This window comes from Ursus maritimus, unplaced genomic scaffold, assembly GCF_017311325.1.
Source record: "Ursus maritimus isolate PB19 unplaced genomic scaffold, ASM1731132v1 scaffold_11, whole genome shotgun sequence".
Classification (NCBI taxonomy): Eukaryota; Metazoa; Chordata; class Mammalia; order Carnivora; family Ursidae; genus Ursus; species Ursus maritimus.
Window position 1 is genome coordinate 4653176 of NW_024423453.1, and position 22408 is coordinate 4675583.

The following is a 22408-nucleotide window of genomic DNA, read 5'->3' on the forward strand; positions in this document are numbered from 1 at the left end:
CTGGTATTCTTATTTTTAATTTTTTGAGGAACCTCCACACTGTTTTCCAGTGGTTGCACCAATTTACATTCCCACCAACAGTGCATGAGGGTTCCCTTCTGTCCGGATCCTTGTCGATACCTATTATTTCTTGTCTTTTTGAAACTAGCCATTCTGACTGGTGTGGGGTGATTATGTCATTGTGGTTTTGATTTGCATTTCCTTGAGGATTAGTGATGTTGAGCATCTTTTCATGTGTTGGCCATTGCCTATCTTTTCTTAATGGGAATTAGAGAATAAACAAAAGTAGGTCCACATTTGAATGTATCTAGATCTTGTATATGTGAGTAACAATCTATACTCATGAGGAACTGTTTCATAAAGATAGTATAGGCAGCTGCAATTTTAAGTAAATACTCACACATGCTATATATGTATATAAGATATCTCTATAAACAGAATAATTCCTTAATGAAAATTGATATATGTACAAACACCTATGTACAGTGATACACAGTGTAATCTTTTAATCGATTGGCTGTGTAAAAGGTAAGTGTTTGGTAATTCTTAATATGAGAAACAACTTCTAAGCCTTTGAAAAAGACAAAGTAACACAGCCTACGCAACTTAGAATCAGGCATGTTTTAGAAGATTCTCTGGTGTGCTCTGGGCATGTCTCCATGAGTCACACCCCTCATTCCGTACTTGCTAACTTACCAGCAGAAGAATTTCCCTTCAGCCCTCCTGAAAATCTCACAAGATGATGACCTCCTTTAAGCCACAATAGGCTCAAGACTTAGGTGAGACACTGAGGTCGGGCCACAATTTTAACAGATTAACTCAGCTTCTGAAAATAAGCTTGATGAAAGGCCCAAGGAATAAAGAAATTAAAACAACAACAAAATGTTATCTTAATAAAAAATTGGTAGTATCTCATTCAGTCTTTTTTCTCACCTGCCAATAAACTCAGAATGTTCAGGCTGATATGAAGACATGGGAACAAGGCAGGAATTACCACCTGTTGATGCCCTGTACTTCCTAAGGTTATGGTTAGTTTCTCTATTTCATATCACATCACACGGGCTTCAAGCCTTAACAGCACTGACACTGTGCCACACCAATTTCTCTCTCCTCTTGCTCCCCCATCATCATTTCCCGATCTTCGCTCTTAATTCTAATGAGTTCTTTCAGGCCTGTCGCTAACTAAAGTTCTTGTCTTGGAACAAATGTTACTAGTTCTTTGATTTTTTTTTTTTTAAAGAATTTATTTATTTATTCGACAGAGACAGAGACAGCCAGCGAGAGAGAGAACACAAGCAGGGGGAGTGGGAGAGGAAGAAGCAGGCTCATAGAGGAGGAGCCTGATGTGGGGCTCGATCCCATAACGCCGGGATCTCGCCCTGAGCCAAAGGCAGACGCTTAACCGCTGTGCCACCCAGGCGCCCAGTTCTCTGATGTTTTGAACACTACATTAGAGGGTTTTGATACCACCTTTTCCACCACTAAGGTTCCTTTATTAACAGACTCATGCTAGACTCACAAACTGATAAAGCATGATAAAACTACCTATTTTCTTGGTATATGGAACTATGAAAACAACAATGTTACATTATTACTATTGTTATTATTTTTATTCTTATGACTGCTGTTTTTATTATTTGTGTGTGTGTTAAATCATTCAGAAGTGTATTTGTGCAAAATATTAAAAAACTAGTGATCAGTAAAGACTTCTCTGAATATCAACATTTTTCAAACAAAATTTAACTGGCTTCTAAGAGATGAAAATCAAAGCTTCCTGCCCTCCCTCTAAAGTCACTATAGAACTGCATTTGAAGTAGGACTTTGCAACTGACATTATTTTTCGACAAAGCCAGTCCTGTTTGCCACTTGTGATTTACAGGCTATGTCTGTTACCAGAAGCTGCCGGACACATTAAGGCAGGTATGCTTATGAAAGGGCGCTGCTGTCTGGCACTAAATGACTTTCCAGAGACCCATCTCATTCAGACCTACAGGAACTGCTTTCCCTAAACATGATCTGTCAATGCATAAGCCATTATTCCACCTATTCTGAAGGGAAGAATCAAAAATATAGTCCTGTATTCTAGTCCCTTCTGCAAATCCTGATGCTCCATTAAAAACCTGCTGTCTCATACTTTCTTGACTTCTAGTTGGTGAATCCACTTCATTAACATTTTTGTTGCCGCATTTAGAAGTGATGAAAAAAAATGGGGGGAATTGTTTTGGATTTTGTTGGTGTAAATTGCTTTTAATTTTCTGTATTTCCTACTTGAAATATGCTCATTATTCTAGGTATTACCAACTATAGTAAGTTCAGGTTTTGTCCATTCAAATACAAATTTTAATATATTTACCTAAAGGCTTACTTTCTCTTCCTTATCTAACATTGAAAATCACCAACCCCAAATCGATCTTTCCCTCCACATTTTATTATATGCTTCAGTGACAGGCATTAATGCAAACCACAGCTTCATACTATATGGATTAATAAACATAAGACTCTTATATCTGAATTCATGTGAAAATTTACTTGCTTAAATTCACAATAAAAAAGAATAAAATATGTATAGTTTTGTATTTGATAGAAGATCATGAATGTACCAAGGAATTGTTTAAATTATTTAGAAAATACCTGTAAGCACTTATAAAAATTCAAACAAAAATATAAATGGAATAATATTAAATATATATGCATGTATCCTTTTCCATCTGAAAACGTTCATTCCATTCATTTTTAAGAAAAATGTGAAATGGTGTACATTGGCCTGAAAAGGTTGAAAAGTCTATATCCTTTCAACAAATCATGTATAAATAAATCATGTACAAAAGTAAAAGGAAACTACTGCAGTTTATTTAAGCAATGAGTACAAGACTGGGGACAAATTAAATCTTTCCTTTACTTCATAAAATGGAATGAATAATTATTTTATTGTGAAGGTCACTACATTAAAAACATTGAAAGAAAACCCAATGGCTATTTAAACTGGTTGGAATCATTTTCCAGAATTCCTTGTCAGAGGGTATGTTTAGGATGGATTTTTAGTTAATTTTAATACACCCGTGGTCATTAACAGAATTTTCAGTTAAAGGCTCAAATCTCAAGCTTTCCACTACTTTGTTGTTGTTTTAATATAAGGGTTTGCAAATTGCTCACTTTTACTTCCAAATATTTTGTATAAAATTTACCCTACTGGATTACTATATTTATAGGTTTACTTATATAATTTTTTACATTAGACAAAAATATACAAGACCTAAAGTGTTTTCTTTTTCTTATTTGATGAGCTCAGCCGTACAACCAATAACTGAGATATAATTTGCAACACTGAATTCCAAGGGAAATATTCTCTACATATCAACAATTGTTTGCAAAAATAACTTACTTTTTAAAATTGACCCACATCAGGACACATTTACAAATGTTCCTAGGTTTAATTCAATCCGAGTTCTTAGTGGTTCAGAGTATGACAGAGAACACTCAAAAGAGAACTCTGATTATAAAAAATACAACACGAACGTTTGCAAATCTTAACGAGCTTGCTGTTTCCATGCCAACTTCTGCTGAATCTGGAAAGCATTAAAATAATTTTCTCACAATTTATTTCTTTCCATTGTGTTATATCCCTTCCCTTTTCACAGGCAATACATTCAGTACCAAATGAGGAGTGTATTCATTAGGGCTGAAGAGAAAGGCAAGGGTTAAGTAAATAAGGACATCAAATTAATATCCAGGCCTAAATGTTTTAGCAGAGCCAAAGAATCTGTTTAATCATTCAAGTCAACAAAGGTTAAGATAATAAAATAAACTTCTAAATGCTTTCTTTTTCTGGAACTTAATCTGTCTTGCCGAAGATGTTTTTAAGATGCTATCAGTTTTGCGTAGTCCCAGCTGTTATGAAAATTTACTTGAATACACGGGGAAGAGAAAGAATTTTATGAAAATAGTTAAACGGAGCTCCTGGGTGGCTTACTGAAACTGTGAGAGCCCAGGACTCATTTAAAACCAGCTGTTGGCTGATGATGTTAAGACCAATAACCACTAAATCTTTTACTTATCAGGCCTCTGTGTTATTTGGCAAGGTGATGGTAGCCAACTGATTAGGAGATTAATGTATAGTCAAAAGATAACTTCATGATGTTTGTTCATTTTATTGCCTAAGTTTGATTGATAAACTTGCCACAATTTCATAGCAACATAGTACCCTAATTTAAAAAGACAGTATTAAACATTAAAACAGTTTTGCTTATTTTTAAAAATATGTTTTTAAGTCACTAAGATAGGGAAAAGAAATATGAGCCATTAACATCAAAGCCTCGAGTACCATTGTGATTCCCAGGGCTGTGGTTCATGACAAGGGCAGAGGCCCTTAAGAACTGGGCAAACAAGAAGTCCTTTTTGAAGAGCAATGGTAGTAGTAGTAATGGGTGCAAACAACAATAGGAAAAGCCTTGAAAGTCTTGAGTCTTTTACACTTGACATTCAGGTTCTATGATGAAGAAATATAAAGCAATCTTTTGCAAAGAGGCTCAGAATAAAAGCAGAATCAAAATACCTTGTAGAACACATAAACATAGCATTGTGAAGAGCAGAAAACAGACTTTATTCATCTGGTTATCTATCCTAGAGAAAAAAATCACTAAAAAATAGCTAATATACTGGGATCTTGATATTATACTATAATTTTCAAATTGGTGCCATCAAGTTGAAAAGAAAAATTGTATTACAGTAAGGTAACTGGGTATTCTGATGTCCCTTGGATGGGGACCAGCAGTTCCCTGTCCCCTCCTGTGACATGAGGTTCCTGGGTATGACTATGGGGCACTCACTCATTTGTTTTCTGGAGGGTCAACAGTGCATGAATTGTAACGACTGAGCCTATCACGATTGCAAAGAAAAAGGTACTCCTATTTGCACTTGTGTTCCCCAGATTTTTCACTCTTATTCACAGAGGCATGGAACTTTAAAGTTGAAAAGGTCTTACCGGCCACCTGAAGGTAGTTTGCTATCATGGAAAGAGAGCAGAACTTGAAATCTGGGTTTGACCCCTAGCATTGTCTTTCGGTAGATGCATGTACAAGAATTTGTAGAAGTCATTTAACCTGCTTGAGCTCAATCCTCATCAGAAAAAAAAAAAGGTCATATTATGGGGTGTCTGGGTGGCTTAGTCAGTTAAGTGTTCGACTCTTGCTTTCAGCTCAGGTTGTGATCTCATAGGCGATGAGATCAAGCCTCGAGTAGGGCTCCGCATTCAGTGGGGTGTCTGTGTGAGATTCTCTCTCTCCCTTTCTCTCTGCCTCTGCCCCCAAATCTCACTCTCTCTCTAAAATAAATAAATAAATCTTTTAAAAACGGTCATATTATTATTTATGCTACTAACTCACAGAGTTACTTTTGAGGATAAATGAGAAAATATATAGAAAATGTAACCTGGAAGTACCTAGCCTCAAATCCTGGCTCTGTTATTGTGGACAAAATATTTAAACTTTCTAAATCTTGGTTTCTTCATCTGTTAAGTGGAAATAATGCAAGCAACTATTTCATAGGATTGTTGAAATAAGGTATGTCTTCATAGAATGGCTAGTGTATTTTAAGAGATCAATAAAATTGCTTATCATTATTATTGGTGTTATTATTTGAGCCATAGGCATTTTTGTCATCCCTGTTGTTTTAGATTGAGGTTGATGATTGTAACAACTATCTTGTTGATAGGGGAGCAGCCTGACCCACTGCGAAAGGTACAAACTAAGGGCTGAGAGAGCTGGGTGTGAGTCCATTTTCTTACCACCACAAATTATGTAAACTTGGGCAAGTTACTTCACCCCAGATTCTTCATATGCAATATGGAGAAAATGGTCAGCTATGATCTGTCAAGGACTTGTTATAGATTTTTTCATACATTATTTTATTTGATCCCTGCCATACCCATAGGTATGGCAGAGTTAGAATTTGGTGGTAGAGTTAGAATTTGGTCCCAGTCCAGTCTGATCCCAGCCCATGGGGATATATTCATCTCACCCCACTGCATGCACTTTTCCTACTTTTCTTCCCCATATTCTATCTTGCTGAACTGCAGTAAGGCTTGGAGATGATATGTGCAACTTATACAGGAAGACATTCGGCAAGTTGTAAGACTCAGTAATTATAATTATGATGTGTGAGGTGTTACTTCCTGGTCCAATGTTTGCTAGGCCTAGAAATGCCCCTACAACTCTCTGACAGCAGGTCTCCAACCTCTGCTTGAATACAGGGTACAGTCATAGCCTCAGAACTCTGTAACACAAACTTATGAGGATGAAATGGAGTGCAGGCTTGGTGACTGACATCACAGAAAAAGCACCATCCCCAACATACAGCCCAAAGGCCTAACTGCTAAAGTACAGACATTTGCACAAATGCACTGAAGATTACTGGCAAATCTATGACGACATCCCCCCAGGAAACAAGGAAGAAAGTGCAATTCTAACGTCAGGATGCATTCATCTGTGGAAATTTAACGCTCAGTGTCTTGTAGAATAAAACCAAACGATATTTATGGTTGCTACATTAAACATAAAATTGTAAGCTCAAAATTGGTTCAATGTACACTGACAGAAAGCTCATGCCAAAAAAGTTAGCCCACTTTCTTCTGCATTAAGACATATGCCATCAACAGTATTCAAAGATAGTCAACTTTCCTCCCGTTTACCTTATAACTTCTTGCAAACTGACTTCCACTGCTTAACAAAATCTACTCCCTTAATAGCTCATGACACCAGAACATTAAAACCATAGGCTTTTTATAGAACTCACCCCTATGGCTTTCCTTTTATTAAGAGCATTTTGTTTGCCACCTTTTTTTTTTTTAAGTAGTTCCTCCTTTAGTGTTCAAATTTTGTAGTGTCCTGGTTTTGCCTTTGAATAAATGCTCACTCTCTTTTCTGACTTCTCTTCTTTGTCCCACTCCCTAAAGGTGGATATTTCTAAAGTGATTGTCACTTCGCTCTTTCATGCACCATTTTTCCACTTCCACAATTTGAATTTTCACTCTGGGACAGTCCAGCTATGGAACCGTTATGATACCATCTCAGATTCCCAGTCTCATGCTTCCAATAGTTTGCTATGTTATTCCAGTGAAATAATTCATCCAGATCACAAATCCAACACAACAGAAATTTAACTTATTTATACTTCCGACTGTCTTCTGACCAATTTATCAAGCCAGAAATTTCAGCCCTATCCTTATGCCCTTTCTCAACATCAGCCCCTACATGCAATAAAAGATTTGTGCTGAATTTTCACCTCAGTATCTTCCTATTTCATTCCCTGACTACATTTTTTTTTTAACTTGACCCTGGCCACAAGTCACCAATGATCACAGCTCTTGAATGTAAATCCAATATGGATTGAATTCACCTCCCACCCTCTACTTAAAGACTCTTTCTTACTAATTTCTCGTCTACTAGTGTCATCCCTGGTTTTCCCTCTCTGAGTTTTTGCTTGGCACTTGTGGCAAATCCTATCGTTGAGATTGAAACCATTCCCATAGGGTTGATGAAGTTGAAACTAGCAGAAAGTTTAAAGCTTGTTTTTCAGAGAACTATTTCCCCCTAATCAGCTATTGTGTCTTTTCAGACCGCACTAACAGATCCACTAGCAGTCTCCACAGAAGCCTAGACTCAAGGTCAACTGATATGGTTCCAGCATATGAACAGGCAAGGCCCTGCATTCAAGCAAGGCCTTGGAGAGATAATGAGTCCAAGATCCCATCCAATTTATACTAACTCTTAGAGGATTCCCATAGCCCCTTCCCCTTGTCCAATAGTTACCTCTGCCTCTGTATAGTGTTAATGTCTCTTCCCAAGGAGGAGCATAAGCTTCATTAATATAATGTACAATGCATGTAAAGTCATGTTTTCCCAGTATGCCTGTGCCACCTTATGCCCGCCTTTAAATGTGATGTCAAATCTCTCCTTTCTGAATATTCAACCCAACCCTAAATAAAAGGAACCCACTCACCCCTGCTCAGGGAGTCATAGCTTTGGAAGTTATTCCTTGTGATCTCCTTATTTGCTGCAAATAAAGTTTCCTTTATGTGACAACTCCACTTGGTGTAGTTGCTACCTGTAACTTACCAAGGAGGGAAATCACATTGATTTGGTTACAAGATGACCCAACTTTCCTTTCAACCCCAATCTCTTTGGTTCATTTCCAGCTGTGAAATAACTATGTGGCACAGTCTGGCTAATGAGACGTGAGCTGAAGTCTACTATGAAATTCATGAGAAAATTTTTGTTTTCTTGATACAGACTCCTCTCCCTTGATTCTCCCTGCTGATACAGATGTGATGGTTGGACTTGAAGCAGTCTTCTTACAATCATAAAGAAAAGGCCAAGAGATTCACAGAAACGTCACAGTTATATCATTGGATTATATAATCATACCATAACTACCTTCTCCAAACTTCTCATTATATGAGAAAAATAAACTCATATGGCAGGCCCCATCAAAAACATGGAGATCTCTCCCATATTTTGGTGACTCCTTTGAAATTTCTTCTTTGGCTCACCAACATAGTCCCTCCTCAATGCTGAGCTTCTCATTCTGACACTGAACTTTCTGCTGAGTGTGGGCCCTTACCTCCAAAGATACCCAATGTTTCAGACTGAGCCAGCCAATCCTCTCTACTCACTTCTCCACTGAGTACTGGTCATTATCCTTATAGACCAGGTTCTTATGACCTTGTCCAGGGTGACTGACAGTTTCTGGTCTCCTTTCAAGTCTCTTCCAATTCCACTCCATATGAAATACTATCATCAAGTAGATTTTCATAAAGAACATTTGGTAATAATACCAAAGAATCTAGTGGTAATATACATCAAAACATAATGTACTAAAAAATCTTCAATGTCTCCCTTCTGCCTATCACACTTAAACATTCAAAATGCTCCATAATACAACTTCAATAAAAATTTCAGCCTATATGATGTAATTTTTCTATATTTAACTTATATCCTTGCAAATAAAAAATATTATTGCCCTTAAATGAATCCCGCCATTTCCCGCTTGTATAATACTGTTTGTATTATTTCTTCTTTCTGGAATGTGTAATGTCTTCCTCTTCCTCTTCTTTTCTAAAGATTATCCATTTATCAAGTCCTAGCTCAGGTGTCACCACTTCCACAGTGTCCAATGATTATTTAAAATGGAAGAATGTTCACTTATCTAGCATCTCTTGGTATTGTTATTTAAGGCATTTAACACGACCACATAGTTTTCTTATTCAGGCACCCATGAGATTATTAGCAACTTGAGGGCAGTAATGATGTAATGATATTTTATTTTAACATTCAACAATTATTTATTGAGTCCTAATTGTTCTAGCTGATGGTGGTATGAACAAGATAGACCAAACCCTTGCTCTCATAGAGTTTATGTAAATGGTAGAGCATGTTTTACAGATAACAAGCAAGTAAATAAATACACAAAATAGGAGAATCTCAGATTTAGATTGCATAGTTGGGGAAGTTTTCCCCAAGGAGGTATTTGAGATGAAATCTCAGTCATAAGAAGAACCCAATCACCAGAAGACAGCAAATAGAAAATTATCCAGTTAGGAACCAGTATGATGTGTTTGAAGTACACATAGAGGACTATGTGGCTGGAGCACAGTGAGGGGAAGAGAAGAGTGGTGTGACATGAGGTTAGAGAGTTAGGCAAGGGCCAGATCTTGAAGGTTCATTAAGGCCAAGAAAAGTGGTTTGGATTTCATCTTAAGGTTTAAAACAAGGAGTAACATGATCTGATTTACAATATAAAATGATCTCTCTGGCTGCTGTGTAAAAAATGGATTATACAGGGTAAAGAGTGAAGCAAGATTACTTGGAAGGCTGCCACAGTAGTCCAAGAAGATGAAATGATAATAGGTTGAGTTTGGTGGTAGTAGAGGAGAGAGAAAGTGGATCCATTTATAGTTTCTGTAGTATTAAGCATGGTATCTTGAAGATAACAGAAGTTCAATGCATATTGCTAAATATATGTACAAGTGTTTCAAAATAGTTTCACCTTCTTAATGTCTATATTATCTTCAATACTTTCCTGCTTTGAATCACATAATATGGCTTAATATATTCCTGTTTGACACTTGGGAAGCCAAAAAAGAAAAAAAAATGGAGCCCATATTTAAGGAAACAGTGGAAATCCTGTAACAATAGGTGAGCTAACAAAGAACTGAAATGATGGAGGGTCATATTGCTAATTATGGAAAGAAATAAGTTACTTGAAACAAATGGTAAAAAGTTGAATTAAAAAACTATGATAGGATAAAAATGGGCAGGGTATTCAAGTACAAAGATCTACATTTTAGAAAAGAGAGTCTCCGTGAGCATTAGCTGGAATACTGTGCCTACAGATGATGTGAGTAAAGTGAATTCTCATTAAAACTGAAGACTTTTCCAGTTTTAACTTACTTTTGATTTCTCTGGAAATATAAACCCTTCATTTTACTATCTGGATATGATAAATTTCCTAATAAGAACCTAATACTTTCTTACTAGAAAGTAAGGTTTATTTTTCAGAGAGCGCTACATGTGATCTGCCTTGTTTCTAAATTAGGAATCTGAGAAAAGACAGGCAATTTGGTGGGTTCTCTTTTTTTCACATATACTTCCCAGGACATTTTAGATTTTCACCCGTGAAGATTCACCCTGCATGATAAAATCAATCCAAATTCCTTCAACAAAAAGCAATTCCTGGGGAAAATGGGATCAATTTTTGCCACTTTCCACCTGAAATGCTAAATGGGCCCTGAATCGTGTGAAACTTGGCCTCAGTCAGTGTGAAAACTGGCTGAAATCTGTATGGAAGGCAGTCTGGGTTCGTCAAAGTAGTTCATGAACTTTGGCCAAACTTGCAAGGAACCTGGTCCAAGTCTTAGTTTGTAATGCAACATGAAACCAGGTGAATTGCACATGGTTTCAGGTTTCATCCTGAAAATTTGGCCTGGCTTTATAATCAATCATCACTTTTTGGAACGATGAAAGCCAACACACCTTTTTGAAAATGAGGACTGCATGCATACTGATGACAGCTAAGCTGTGAACCACCCCTTCACTTCCTTTGCCAAAAGAAGATTTCTCAGAATGGAAACAGTTTCCCCCTTAACCTGGAAAGGGCAAGTTGAGTGATTTTGATATTTCGTGTAGAAAGAAATGATACTCAATACATGGAGACATGCCATGTGAAATAATCACCACATACAGAGCAAGTGGCTATACTCTAATCATTTAAGGTTATGAGAATTTTATTCCATTCACATCCATGACAGATATCATGATGTTTAATCTCCTTGACCATTAACATGAGCTTTTAGCTTGAAGTTAGTCATCAGCTAGAATAACTGCCATGAGAAACGAAATGCTCTGAGGCATGGTCATTATTTTTATATAAAGAAATGGCTGAAGAATGGAAAGGAAAACAAATCAGAGCATACCTTTTATCTAGCTTAATAAACATGCAGAGATAAAACTACAAATTTTTCAGGTCTGCATCAACTGCATCTTTTGCAATAAAACCCGTACTGCAGTATAAGTGAATTCAATAATTAACTATACACAATGCATTTTACAAAAATACTACAGTTTCTGTTTTCAACCTGAAAGTTTTAAGTGTGCTTTTCCACTGTAAAAAATGACTCTTCAACCAAATACTCGCTTTTGTGCATAGTGACATGAGAAAATTGAGAGGTATGTCTGAGCGGAGCCACTACATCATTGGAACAGTATGTCTGAACATTTGGGTAATAAGGCACAGATGTGAAGCAGAGGACTTGGCACTACCAAGGTAACAACAAAGCATTCACCATTGTGTTATAGTGGTTAAAAGAGCCACACTTGAGAAGAATAAAAGAATGACTCTCCTCCCTGGAATGCTAAATTATATTACACCTTTTATCTGCTTAAAAATCTATAAAAAATAAGAAATTCAAATAAGTATTATTCAGGTTTATGATGAAGAATAAAAAATATAAAATGCATTAATATTTTCATCTATAATATAATATATTTATGCAATAGCACATAAAGTTTAACTGCAGAAAAAGGCCAAATTCAACAGGAATCCGAATGGCCTCTATACTGCAAAACAATGCGTGCAAATCTGAAGGACCCAATAGCCATTGGAATGGTGGTTATTATTGACTTTTTAGTAGTGATTCTGGTCCTTCATCAGTAGGGCGAATTATTGTACAGTGTCCTATGTACAGGTCTCAAGTTAAAGCAATGCTACAGGAGATACCCATTAATTATTATTAAGGCTATTTCACTTACAAGTGGGATGGTTTTTTTTGCCAGCTCTTATTAAACCATGACACAAAGGCAGTTATAAAGCCAGGGCCACTTTAATTCAATAAGTTTGGAGCTGAAAGCCAATCTTCTGCCCAGGATTGGAAGAATACAACTTACCCGAGGTCCCTGATCACCTTGTTCTCCCTGTAGAGTAGGAAGATGAGATGATAGATAGTTTTAGCATAAAGTCTGCGTGTGGTGCTCATTACAAAGACCGAAATATCACATAGCGTAGATCGCATCAACAGACTTCCACTAACGTAATTTGCTTCTGCTATACATTGTCTTACCTTATCACCTTTTGGACCAGGAGGGCCCTAAAAAAAAGAAAAAGAAAGAAAACAATTTGTAATAAATTTAAAAAATTGTAGCTTGAATAGATCAGCTAGTTAGATGTAAGATTCATGCAAAGGGTAAAGTGGTATACCTGTCAATGAGGTTTATCAAGGAATTTTGGGTTCTAAACTATAATTGTAAGATGGTTAGAATGTGAAACTGGTATAATACATATACTATTATATATATATAGTGTAATGGTATATATAGTATGGTATGTGCCATATACCCATAAAATATGGTACTATACCATAGTATGTAGTATATATACTGTTATACTACACACACACACACACACACACACACACAGAGAAAAGTGCACTAAGTCCACATGTCATAAGTATATAATATGCTGGATAAATTTTCACAAGCTAAACATACCTATGCAAGTAGAACCCAGCTAAGGAAACCAAGAAGGGCCTGTGGTGACATTTTCTTGTCATTACTCTCAACCAACAGTGACTACTATTTCTGACCTCTGACAAAACAGTTTGTCTGTTTTTGTACTTTACAGAAATGAAATCATACCAGTATGCATCTGACCTCCTTTGCTCAATATGTGCAAAATGTATGCATAATTTTTTGTGTAGCTATAGATCGTTTGTTTTTACTGCTTTATGATATTTCATCATATGAATAAACCAGAATTTATTTGTTTATCCTACTTGGTTGATGGCCAATTGTTTCTAGGAGTTTCTGGGTCTTCACTACTGAAAATAGTGCTGCTATAAATATCCTAGTTTATGTCTTTAGATTAAAAACTGTATGCATTTCTGTTGGGTGTAAATCTAGTTATAGAAAATACCTAATAGGTTCAGTTTTAGTAGGTAATGACAAAGAGTCTTCCAGTGTGGTTCTAACAACTTACACTCCCATCACCAGTGTACAAGAATTTCAGTTCCCCTATATCATCACTCATACTTGGTATTTTCCAGCCTTTCTTGTTTTAGACATTCTAGTGGGAGGTGTAGTATTTTCACACTATTTTAGTTTGTATTTCTCCAATGATTAATTAGCTGAACTCCTTTTAATGCATGTGTTGTTCATTTTGCATCTTCACCCACAAGGTGTCTATTCACGTCTTTTGCCCTTTTCTTATTGAGTTGTCCTTTAGACTTACTAGAGTTCTTTACATATTATAATATCTACACATATCGAGAGAGAGGTGTGAGAGTACTTTACATTATTCTGAATAAGAATTTTCTAGCAGTTATTTTTTGCAAATATATTCTCCCACGTCGTGTATTGTGTTTATACTCTCTTAACTGGGTTTTGATGAACGGAAGTTCTTACTTTTAATTAAACTCCATTTAACATTTTTTTCTCTTTATCTTTTTTTGTATGCCCCTTAAGAAGTCTTTCCTTACTCCAAGGTCATAAAGAGAATCTTCTATGTTTATTCTAATAGCTAAAAGCTTTTGAAACTAATATAACACTGTATGTTAATTACACTGGAATTAAGCTTTTTAAATTAAAATAAATAAAAGATATAGTGTATACATACATATGATAGAATATCACCAAGCCATAAAAAACATGAAATCTTGCCATTTGTGATAACATAGATGGATCTAGAGGGTATGATGCTAAGCAAAATATGTTAGAGAAAGACAAATACCATATGATTTTACTCATATGTAATATTTAAGAAACAAAACAAAAAAAGAAAAAAAGAGACAAAAGAGCAGACTCTGAACTATAGAGAACAAACTGGTGGTTGCCAGAGGAGAGGTTGGTGGTTGGTGGGGGGATGGGTGAAATAGGTGATGGGGATTAAAAGTACATTTATCATGATGAGCACTGAGTAATGTATAGAATTGTCAACTCACTATATTGTACACCTAAAATAAATGTAACACTGTATGTTAAACGTATATTGTTTAGGATGGCATGTGCCAAATTGAAGGAAAAAAATCAACGATAAAAAGATAAAATAAAAAATAGAGGCTTTATTACTTTGTTTTTTATGCTCAGACCAGAATGTGTGTGGAACTGATTTTGTGCATGATGTGGGGTCAAAGTCAAGATCCTTTTTTTCTCCTATGTGGATATCAAATTAACCCAATACCACTGATTGTAAATGAATCTTTCCCCCATTGTAGTACAGTGTTATCTTTGTCATAAATCAGATAACCATATAGATGTGGCTCTTTGTAGGATTTTCTACTTTGTTGGGCAGCTGTCCATTCTTAAGCCACATTGAGATTTTCTTTATCTTGAACAAAAATGCCAGCAGGACATACTAATTCTAGAGGCATCAATGCTTTTTCCCCCCCTAGTTCTTAAAGATGAAATCATGTTTCAGGGTTCAGCCTACTTGAGGAATTAGAACATGTCAGAGTTACCTTCAATCTCTCAGTTTCACCTTTAGCAGGGCTGGGAGACAAGTGTTAAGTCTAGACTAGAAGCCCAGCCAAGGTTCTGGCAAAGTACTCCTTCCTAAGTCCTTGCAATGTCACTTCAGGTGGAAATGTGGGAATACTCTGTCTACTCAAATATCTCCTGTTAAGTATCCACTACAGAGGAACTATACTAAATTCCTACTCTCACTTGTGACACTTCTGGTAACAGCTGTGAGGTTATCATGAACTTAATAATAACAATAATATCATGTCTTGTAGTTTATATATTTTACCATCAACAAAGAACTTTCACCTGTTATTGTATTTAACCTTGTCCCAATCCAATGAAGACAGTATTATGATATTCCTTTTATAGATGCCAAAAATAAAACTCAAAGATTATCAAGGTTAGGTCTCTTGCAAGTGAGTTAGCTAGGACTTTAACCTAGTCTGTGTGACTAAGTTAGGATGATAAGTGTTGGGACACAGCTCTAGAACTAGATTCTCATAAAGAATGACTACTGTGTGCCTTCCTTCAACAGATGCCTTCTGAAATGCCTCCCAATTACATTTCCCAGTATCCTGGGTAGTGATCCCAAGATCTTAAGTTCAAAATAAGAGAAAGAATAATTGTGGAGGGTTGGGGGTGGGGAGAGCTAAGATAATGGAATCAACTAAACAAATCCTTGTTCTCTTATATCAAAAATAATTTTGCCATTAAAACAAAGAGAAATCAAGGAAATTATTTTCTTTATGTTTTCAGTTAAAGTTTAATATTTTATTAATGTTTTCAGTGAATCAAGTAGTGAGTAATTGGTATAGACTGTGTGTCTGCCTCTGTAAAATTAAGTTCAATGAATTTATTTGGTCATTTTTAACACACATAAAATGTTCTCTAATGCGCTACAAGTAGGGCTTTATTTTTGGTGGGACAAAGGAAACCCCCAAAACGAGTGAAAGGATACCTACCATCAAGTTTAAGAAATACAATGGAGATTCTAGTCTTGATTTAAATAGCATGTTATTTGGGGCACCTCGGTGGCTCAGTTGGTGAAGCGTCTGCCTTCGGCTCAGGTCATGATCCCAGGGTCCTGGGATCACATCCCACATCGGGTTCCCTGCTCCATGGGGAGTCTGCTTCTCCCTCTGCCTCTTATCTCTGTCTCTCATGAATAAATAAATAAAATCTTAACTAGCATGTTATTTAAGTCTATTTTGATTTTTATATACATTTGTCAAATGCCTATAAAGAGTTTGGCAATGTTCTAGGCACTGGTGGAAGATATGGTAGGAGAAGCTGATTTAGAAAACTTGAATGGTCTGTTTTGGGAAAGCTTAATAGTCTAGTGCCACAGTTAAACACTTCTCAATACTAGCATTAAGAAAAACTCCCCTAGAAACACAGCTACTATAAAGTTACTTACAGTCACTATGGAGCCCCATCCATTCCTCCACCCCTTTCCCTCCAAAAGCATCTTCTCTTCAAAGTTTAGTTTGTTTTTGCTGGTGAGATTTCAGAGGCCAAGCCTCTCATTGTACCAGTCCTCTAATGGCACTTTATTAGGTTATATGGCATGTTTGAGGTCAAGGCTTTTCTAAAACAATTTTACAGTGGGGAGCAGAAATGACTTTTTTTCCCCAAAGTCCAATAACTAATGCCAAAGCCACATATGAAAACTAGACCTCTTTAGACAGCTTGCCATAAGCAAGGCTCCTTAATACACGAACACATAAAAATTTGCATTCACAATTGAGGAATAAAATACTGCTGCTTCAAAAGGGGATGTTTCTGAGCAGACAGGATGGCGTCCTGGCACCTGCCAGCTCAAGACAGACCCGAAGCAGAGGTCAACCTCCATTCACAGCTGTGGCGGCTGCTTCGGACACTCCAGACCCCACTTGTGCTCTTGGGATTAATGGCAGGTGTTTTCTTCTGCTCTGACTGAAATCCCACTCTTCTTTCTGAATTGGATCCTCTTCACTGCAAATATGGATTGAATTTGAAGAAAAACGTGGATGACCTTAGTGAACACAGATAGTATTTCAAAATTTGGGAGCCATGGTTTTCTTTTAGGTCAAAATATTACAAATGAAAGAAAGGTTTCTTCGATCATTAACTTTTAAAATTAAAGCTGAGTCACTGTTTAAGCTATTTTTGTCTCTAGATTGATATTAACTAAAGGATAGGCAACAATTAAAATTAATGAATATTTGAATTACAGTGTATTTTACCATGGCATTTTGTTGCTTCCAACTGCACCAAGTTAACAATTTAATAGTTAGTGGACATATTTATTATTCAGGTATCAGTACCAGTGACTCATTGGTAACTATTTGAAAATACAACTTTATTGCTAAAACAAGGTTGAGGTCAATGGTAAGTAAATATGGTAAAATTAGTGGTCATAAATAAGGGAATAGTGAGTCATTATTTATGACTCTTTATGTAAGGCTTCTTTTAGGATTCTTGTCCTTCTGGTCTGGCCCAATAGGTTGGAGTCAGATCTTTTATCATGTCCATTTAAATAAATAAATAAGAATATTTGAAATGGTTATTTCTAGTTTTATCTTATTAGCCCTAATTACATAAATTTTAAAAGTGCTAACAAAGCTTTTATTATTAGTGTTCTTACTCAGTAGTTCGAACATTTCTTTTAGAGTATTGTTAGAGTGTTATTAATTTACTACCAAAGTATTTATAAATAGCAATGGCAAACTTCAAATTAGCCCCTCTTCAAATGATTTCAAATTCAGAATTTATGGCAACAATTCTTCTGTTTATACCAAGCCTTTAATGTGGATCTTGGCCTAAACCAATTTCAGTCTCCCCAAGTCTATTTCTATCCAAGTAGCTAAGATTTTAGATCTTTTTCCATGCTCTATTACCTATTTCCATTAAATTATAAAACCAAAGTAAAAGCATTATGAATGAGAGGAGCAATAATTGAGATTCAGTAAAATGTTGGATTTCATTCTGCATAAAAGTAATCAAAATATAGCTGGAAAAGACACATATTCATGGAGCCTGGATATCCCAATTAAGAACTTTCATTCACTAGAACTGTAAATGTTGCCTACTTTGAATGGCAAAAGCTAAAGGGGGAATGATTTTTTTAAAGATGGCAATCATGAAAATGAAATTAAATTCTGCTGGAAGTTAAAAAAAAAAAGGAAAAAGAGCAAACCCTGGACATTCTTTGCAGTCAGAGCTGCTGGAATAAGAATGGAATTACGATTTTTATCCCAGAAAAGTATAGATCATTTTCATTTTTGAAATATAACAACCTTTCTCTGATTCATCTTTTCATTACCATAGAATTATGAAGACCAGCAAGTTTCATTTTCTAAGCTTTTACGGCCAACTACCAGCCAGTCAATGTGCCCTGAGTCTGGAGGAAGGTTATGTAACCGTAATTGTAATCAGTGGAATGAATGCTGTGCTGTGGCAGTACAGAGAGAAAAGTAAGTGGGAGAACTGGAGCTCCAAAGATGATATTGGAACTGGCTCTTGAAAGTTGGCCAGAGATAAAGGGGACTGGGCAGTGGTGAAGCAGTTCAGGCAGAAGGGGAGAACATGCATAAGTGTGAAAGAACATCATGCTATCAGAAAAGACAAGGAGTTCAGGGGAGTAAGAACATATGTGGTGTAGGGAGTGGAAATGGGGAATAGTAAGATTTGGGAAAGAGATTTGAGAAGGTTGGCTAATAATACCCAAGTCCCTGGGCTGAATTCTGTTATCAATTTAACAAGGGAGTGGTAAGATCAAGTGTGCTCTGTGGGACTCTGAGAGCATGGAATGTTATCCTTCTTAGGAAGTTGTTGCTTTGGTCCAGGGGACAGATGATCGTGGGAGCAAAGGAAAAGTTCTAGATTCAAAAGACATTTCTGAGATAGAACCAACAAGACCAGTTAATGGAATAGACATGAGAGCCACTGACAGATCACCAACATGGTGATTCATTTGAAAGTTCACAATGTAGTGCATTAGTAGAAAATGGTTGACCTACACTGCTTCAACTCTGATGAACACAGGAGCTCCAGAGCCAAATGAACCACATAGAATTTTAAATCTAGTTTTAGGGGTATTCAAATCCAAACTGACTGTTGGCGGCCTTGGCTGGCCCAATCAGAAGTAGTTGAGAAAAAGAGAAAATTCTCTATCATCGCTGTTGGGTAAAAGGAGCACAGATGACATATGGCGGCCATATTGCGCAGCCATCCTTCCTCTGTGTTAACTTATTAATAAAGTACACCTTTATTACGTTTCTTCATCTGCTTTTTATACTGTAAGCTGAACATGGGCTTACTATATTTAAAAGCTATAATTTCCCCAGTTTTTTTTTAAGGATAAGGAAGACAAAGTCTACCGCATTGGCTGTTCTCAGGCATTCTTGCAAACATTACCTTATCAATGTTCACAGTCTCCTACTGAGGAAGGAAACAGGGAATATCCCATTTCCCCTTGTTCAAGTAGGATAAAAGCCTCAATTCTACAGATGGTATGATTTCTGCCTACTTTCTGACCATTATGCCAATGAGATAAATGTTCTAAAGCCATACCTTCATGAATAAATTGAATTTGGTAGTTTTTAGCAGGTATCTGAAACTCACAAAATCATACTGCAAATAGTATTAACAATGGAAAAAAAATAAGGACCCTTGCTATTTTCATGTCAATAAATCTACCATACTTCTGAGTAAAGTGTTTTGTATATGCAGTTAGCTTAGGCTCATTTCTAACTAAAATGTGAACATGTGTTCTTCCAAGTATATACTTAAAACCTTGAACTCTAATATGTAGTTTTTTAGCTTTACTAACATAATACATATTTTTAGGGACATTTCTTCCCAAAATCACTTTTTTCTGTTTCATAGACTTTTAACTTTACAAATAACTTCAACAGGTAATGTGTAAATTTTAAACTTTTTATGGAAAACCTGACATGACATAGTGAAAAGGAGCACATGCTCCCCAATGTTCATAGCAGCATTGTCCACAATAGCCAAACTGTGGAAGGAGCTGAGATGCCCTTCAACAGACAAATGGATAAAGAAGATGTGGTTCATATATACAATGGAATATTACTCAGTCATCAGAAAGGATGAATACCCACCATTTGCATTGACATGGACAGAACTAGAGAGGATTATGCTAACTGAAATAAGTCAAGCAGAGAAAGACAATTATCATATGGTTTCACTCATATGTTGAACAGAAGGAATAGCACAGAGGACCACAGGGGAAGGGAGGGAAAACTGAATGGGAAGAAATCAGAGAGGGAGACAAACCATGAGAGACTCTGGATTCTGGGAACCAAACTGAGGGTGACAGAAAGGAGGTGGGTTGGGGGATGGAGTAACCTGGTGATGGGTATTAAAGAGGGCACGTGTGGTGATGAGCACAGGGTGTTATATGCAATTAATGAATTGTTGAACACTACATCAGAAACTAATTATGAACTGTATGCTGGCTAACTGAACATTAAAAAAAAAAGAATTATACCACAAAATTGTAAATAACCTAAATGTCTATCAGTAGGGGTATGGCAAATAAAGTATTATCTACCCACACTGTGCGGTTAAAATAAATGAAGTAGAGCTATGGTGCACTAATAAAAGATTTTCAAGGAAGGAAGGAAGGAAGTTAGGAAGGAAGAAAGGAAGGAAGGAAGGAAGGAAGGAAGGAAGGAAGGAAGGAAGGAAAAGAGTAAACCTGACATGAAAATGTAGGAGGTCCTATATGTAAGTATAGATCTGTGTGTGTGTGTGTGTGTGCGCGCGCACGCGTGCACGTGCACGTGCTTGCATATAATTTCTTTTTAAATGCTTCAGAAAAAAAAATAAAAATAAAAAGCAAAAGTTTAGGGGCACCTGTCTGGCTCAGTCCCCTAAGCGTCTCCCTTCGGCTCAGATCATGATCCCAGAGTCCCGGGATTGAGCCCCACATTGGGCTCCTTGCTCAGTAGGGAGGCTGCTTCTCCCTCTGCCCCTCCCCCTGCTCATGCTCTCTCTCTTTCACTCTCTCTTTCTCAAATAAATGAATACAATCTTTTGGAAACTTAAAAAAGCGAAAGTATAATTTGGAGAAATTATTTCAAAATAAAGTACATCAAGTGTCTTGGTGGTTAAGAGCTCAAGCTTCGGAGTCAAACACAGTCAGACTGAAATGCTGGCTGTGATCACTTGTGTGAATTCTGGTAGGTTAATTAAACTCTTTAAGCCCCAGTTTCTTCATCTGTAAAATGGGGAAAACAATGCTTATTATTTGGCTAACATAAAACACTGTCCATGAAACAATTTGTGGAATGTCTGACTGACCAATGGTAGTGATTATTAAGTACACAGTTAATGTTTTTAATATTTTAATTACGATAAACATAAAATAAATTTTTTTCTCAGATATTTGACCTGAGGGCAAAGAAGGTAAACATACTGATTTCCTAAAATCAAGAGTCCACGTGGTAAGAAATGTCAGGCATATGGTTGAAAATGTTTGGAGAATACAAAGGTTTAATACAGCTCACCTCGATATTTAGGAACTATTACCAAAAGAAAACCAAAGCAAGACAAAAACAGTTCATTGTAGTTTTAACCACATTACTTTAATGACTAACCAAGACTATATTTTAGGCCCTAGAACTACCTAGTCGCCTCCAGCATACAGTAGGTGCTCAATCAATTTTTGCTGAATTGAAACACCCAGAAAGAAAAGAATGCAATAAAACTCTCGGTGTTCAAAGCACCAACATATGAAGAATTATACAAGAACCAGATTCAATGTTGCTGCAGAAGAACCGTGTTTATTACAGTGTCAAACTCTGCTAAGCCAGGGAAGGGAATTATAGCTATAAACAGATTTATAGCTTCAGACTTTACACCTTTCATTCTGCATTGAAGATTAAAAGAGACCCAGCAGAAAAGGGGGTAGGTATAAACAGAAATTTCACATATCAAAACCAGCCCTACTTATTGCAAAACTAATTTTTACAGCTATTCTTTTCTGGGCATTTTCTGTGGTGAGATCGTAACTTTTAAGTTTTTTTGTGATGTCAGTTCAAGCCCTGAACGAGGGTCTATATGTGCCCACGATCAGTCTTAAATCATAAGCAGCTGCCATAAGGAAACAATTAGTGGGGTCTAGCACTAAAAGAAAATTTAGAAACAGCAAACACTTAAAAAGGACTCTCAAAAGTAAGACTGATGTAGCTCAATGGAGTTAAGGGCTTATAAAACAGCAGGAATCGGGAAAGCTCCCTCTGGCTTTCTTTTCTAACACAATACAAATTAAACACAGCGAAGTTACTGCTCCTGACAATCAAAACCCAGGGCTCCCCTCTCTCTAGCCTCATCCCCTATATCCAAATGTCTTAAGTGACCGCTAAACTTTTTTTAACTTTTTTTTTTTTTTT

The 22408-nt window shown here is 36.5% G+C and overlaps 1 protein-coding gene across 1 annotated transcript in view; it reads right to left on the reverse strand.

Moving 5' to 3' along the window:
* COL25A1 (collagen type XXV alpha 1 chain) overlaps positions 1 to 22408 on the reverse strand; it is a 425657-nt gene that overhangs the window by 124470 nt on the left and 278779 nt on the right. The window contains exons 6-7 of the mRNA XM_008689416.1: positions 12611 to 12637; positions 12438 to 12464 (exon numbers count right to left, since the gene is read on the reverse strand). Coding sequence (XP_008687638.1) covers positions 12438 to 12464; positions 12611 to 12637 — 54 coding nt within the window. The remainder of the gene's footprint in view (positions 1 to 12437; positions 12465 to 12610; positions 12638 to 22408) is intronic.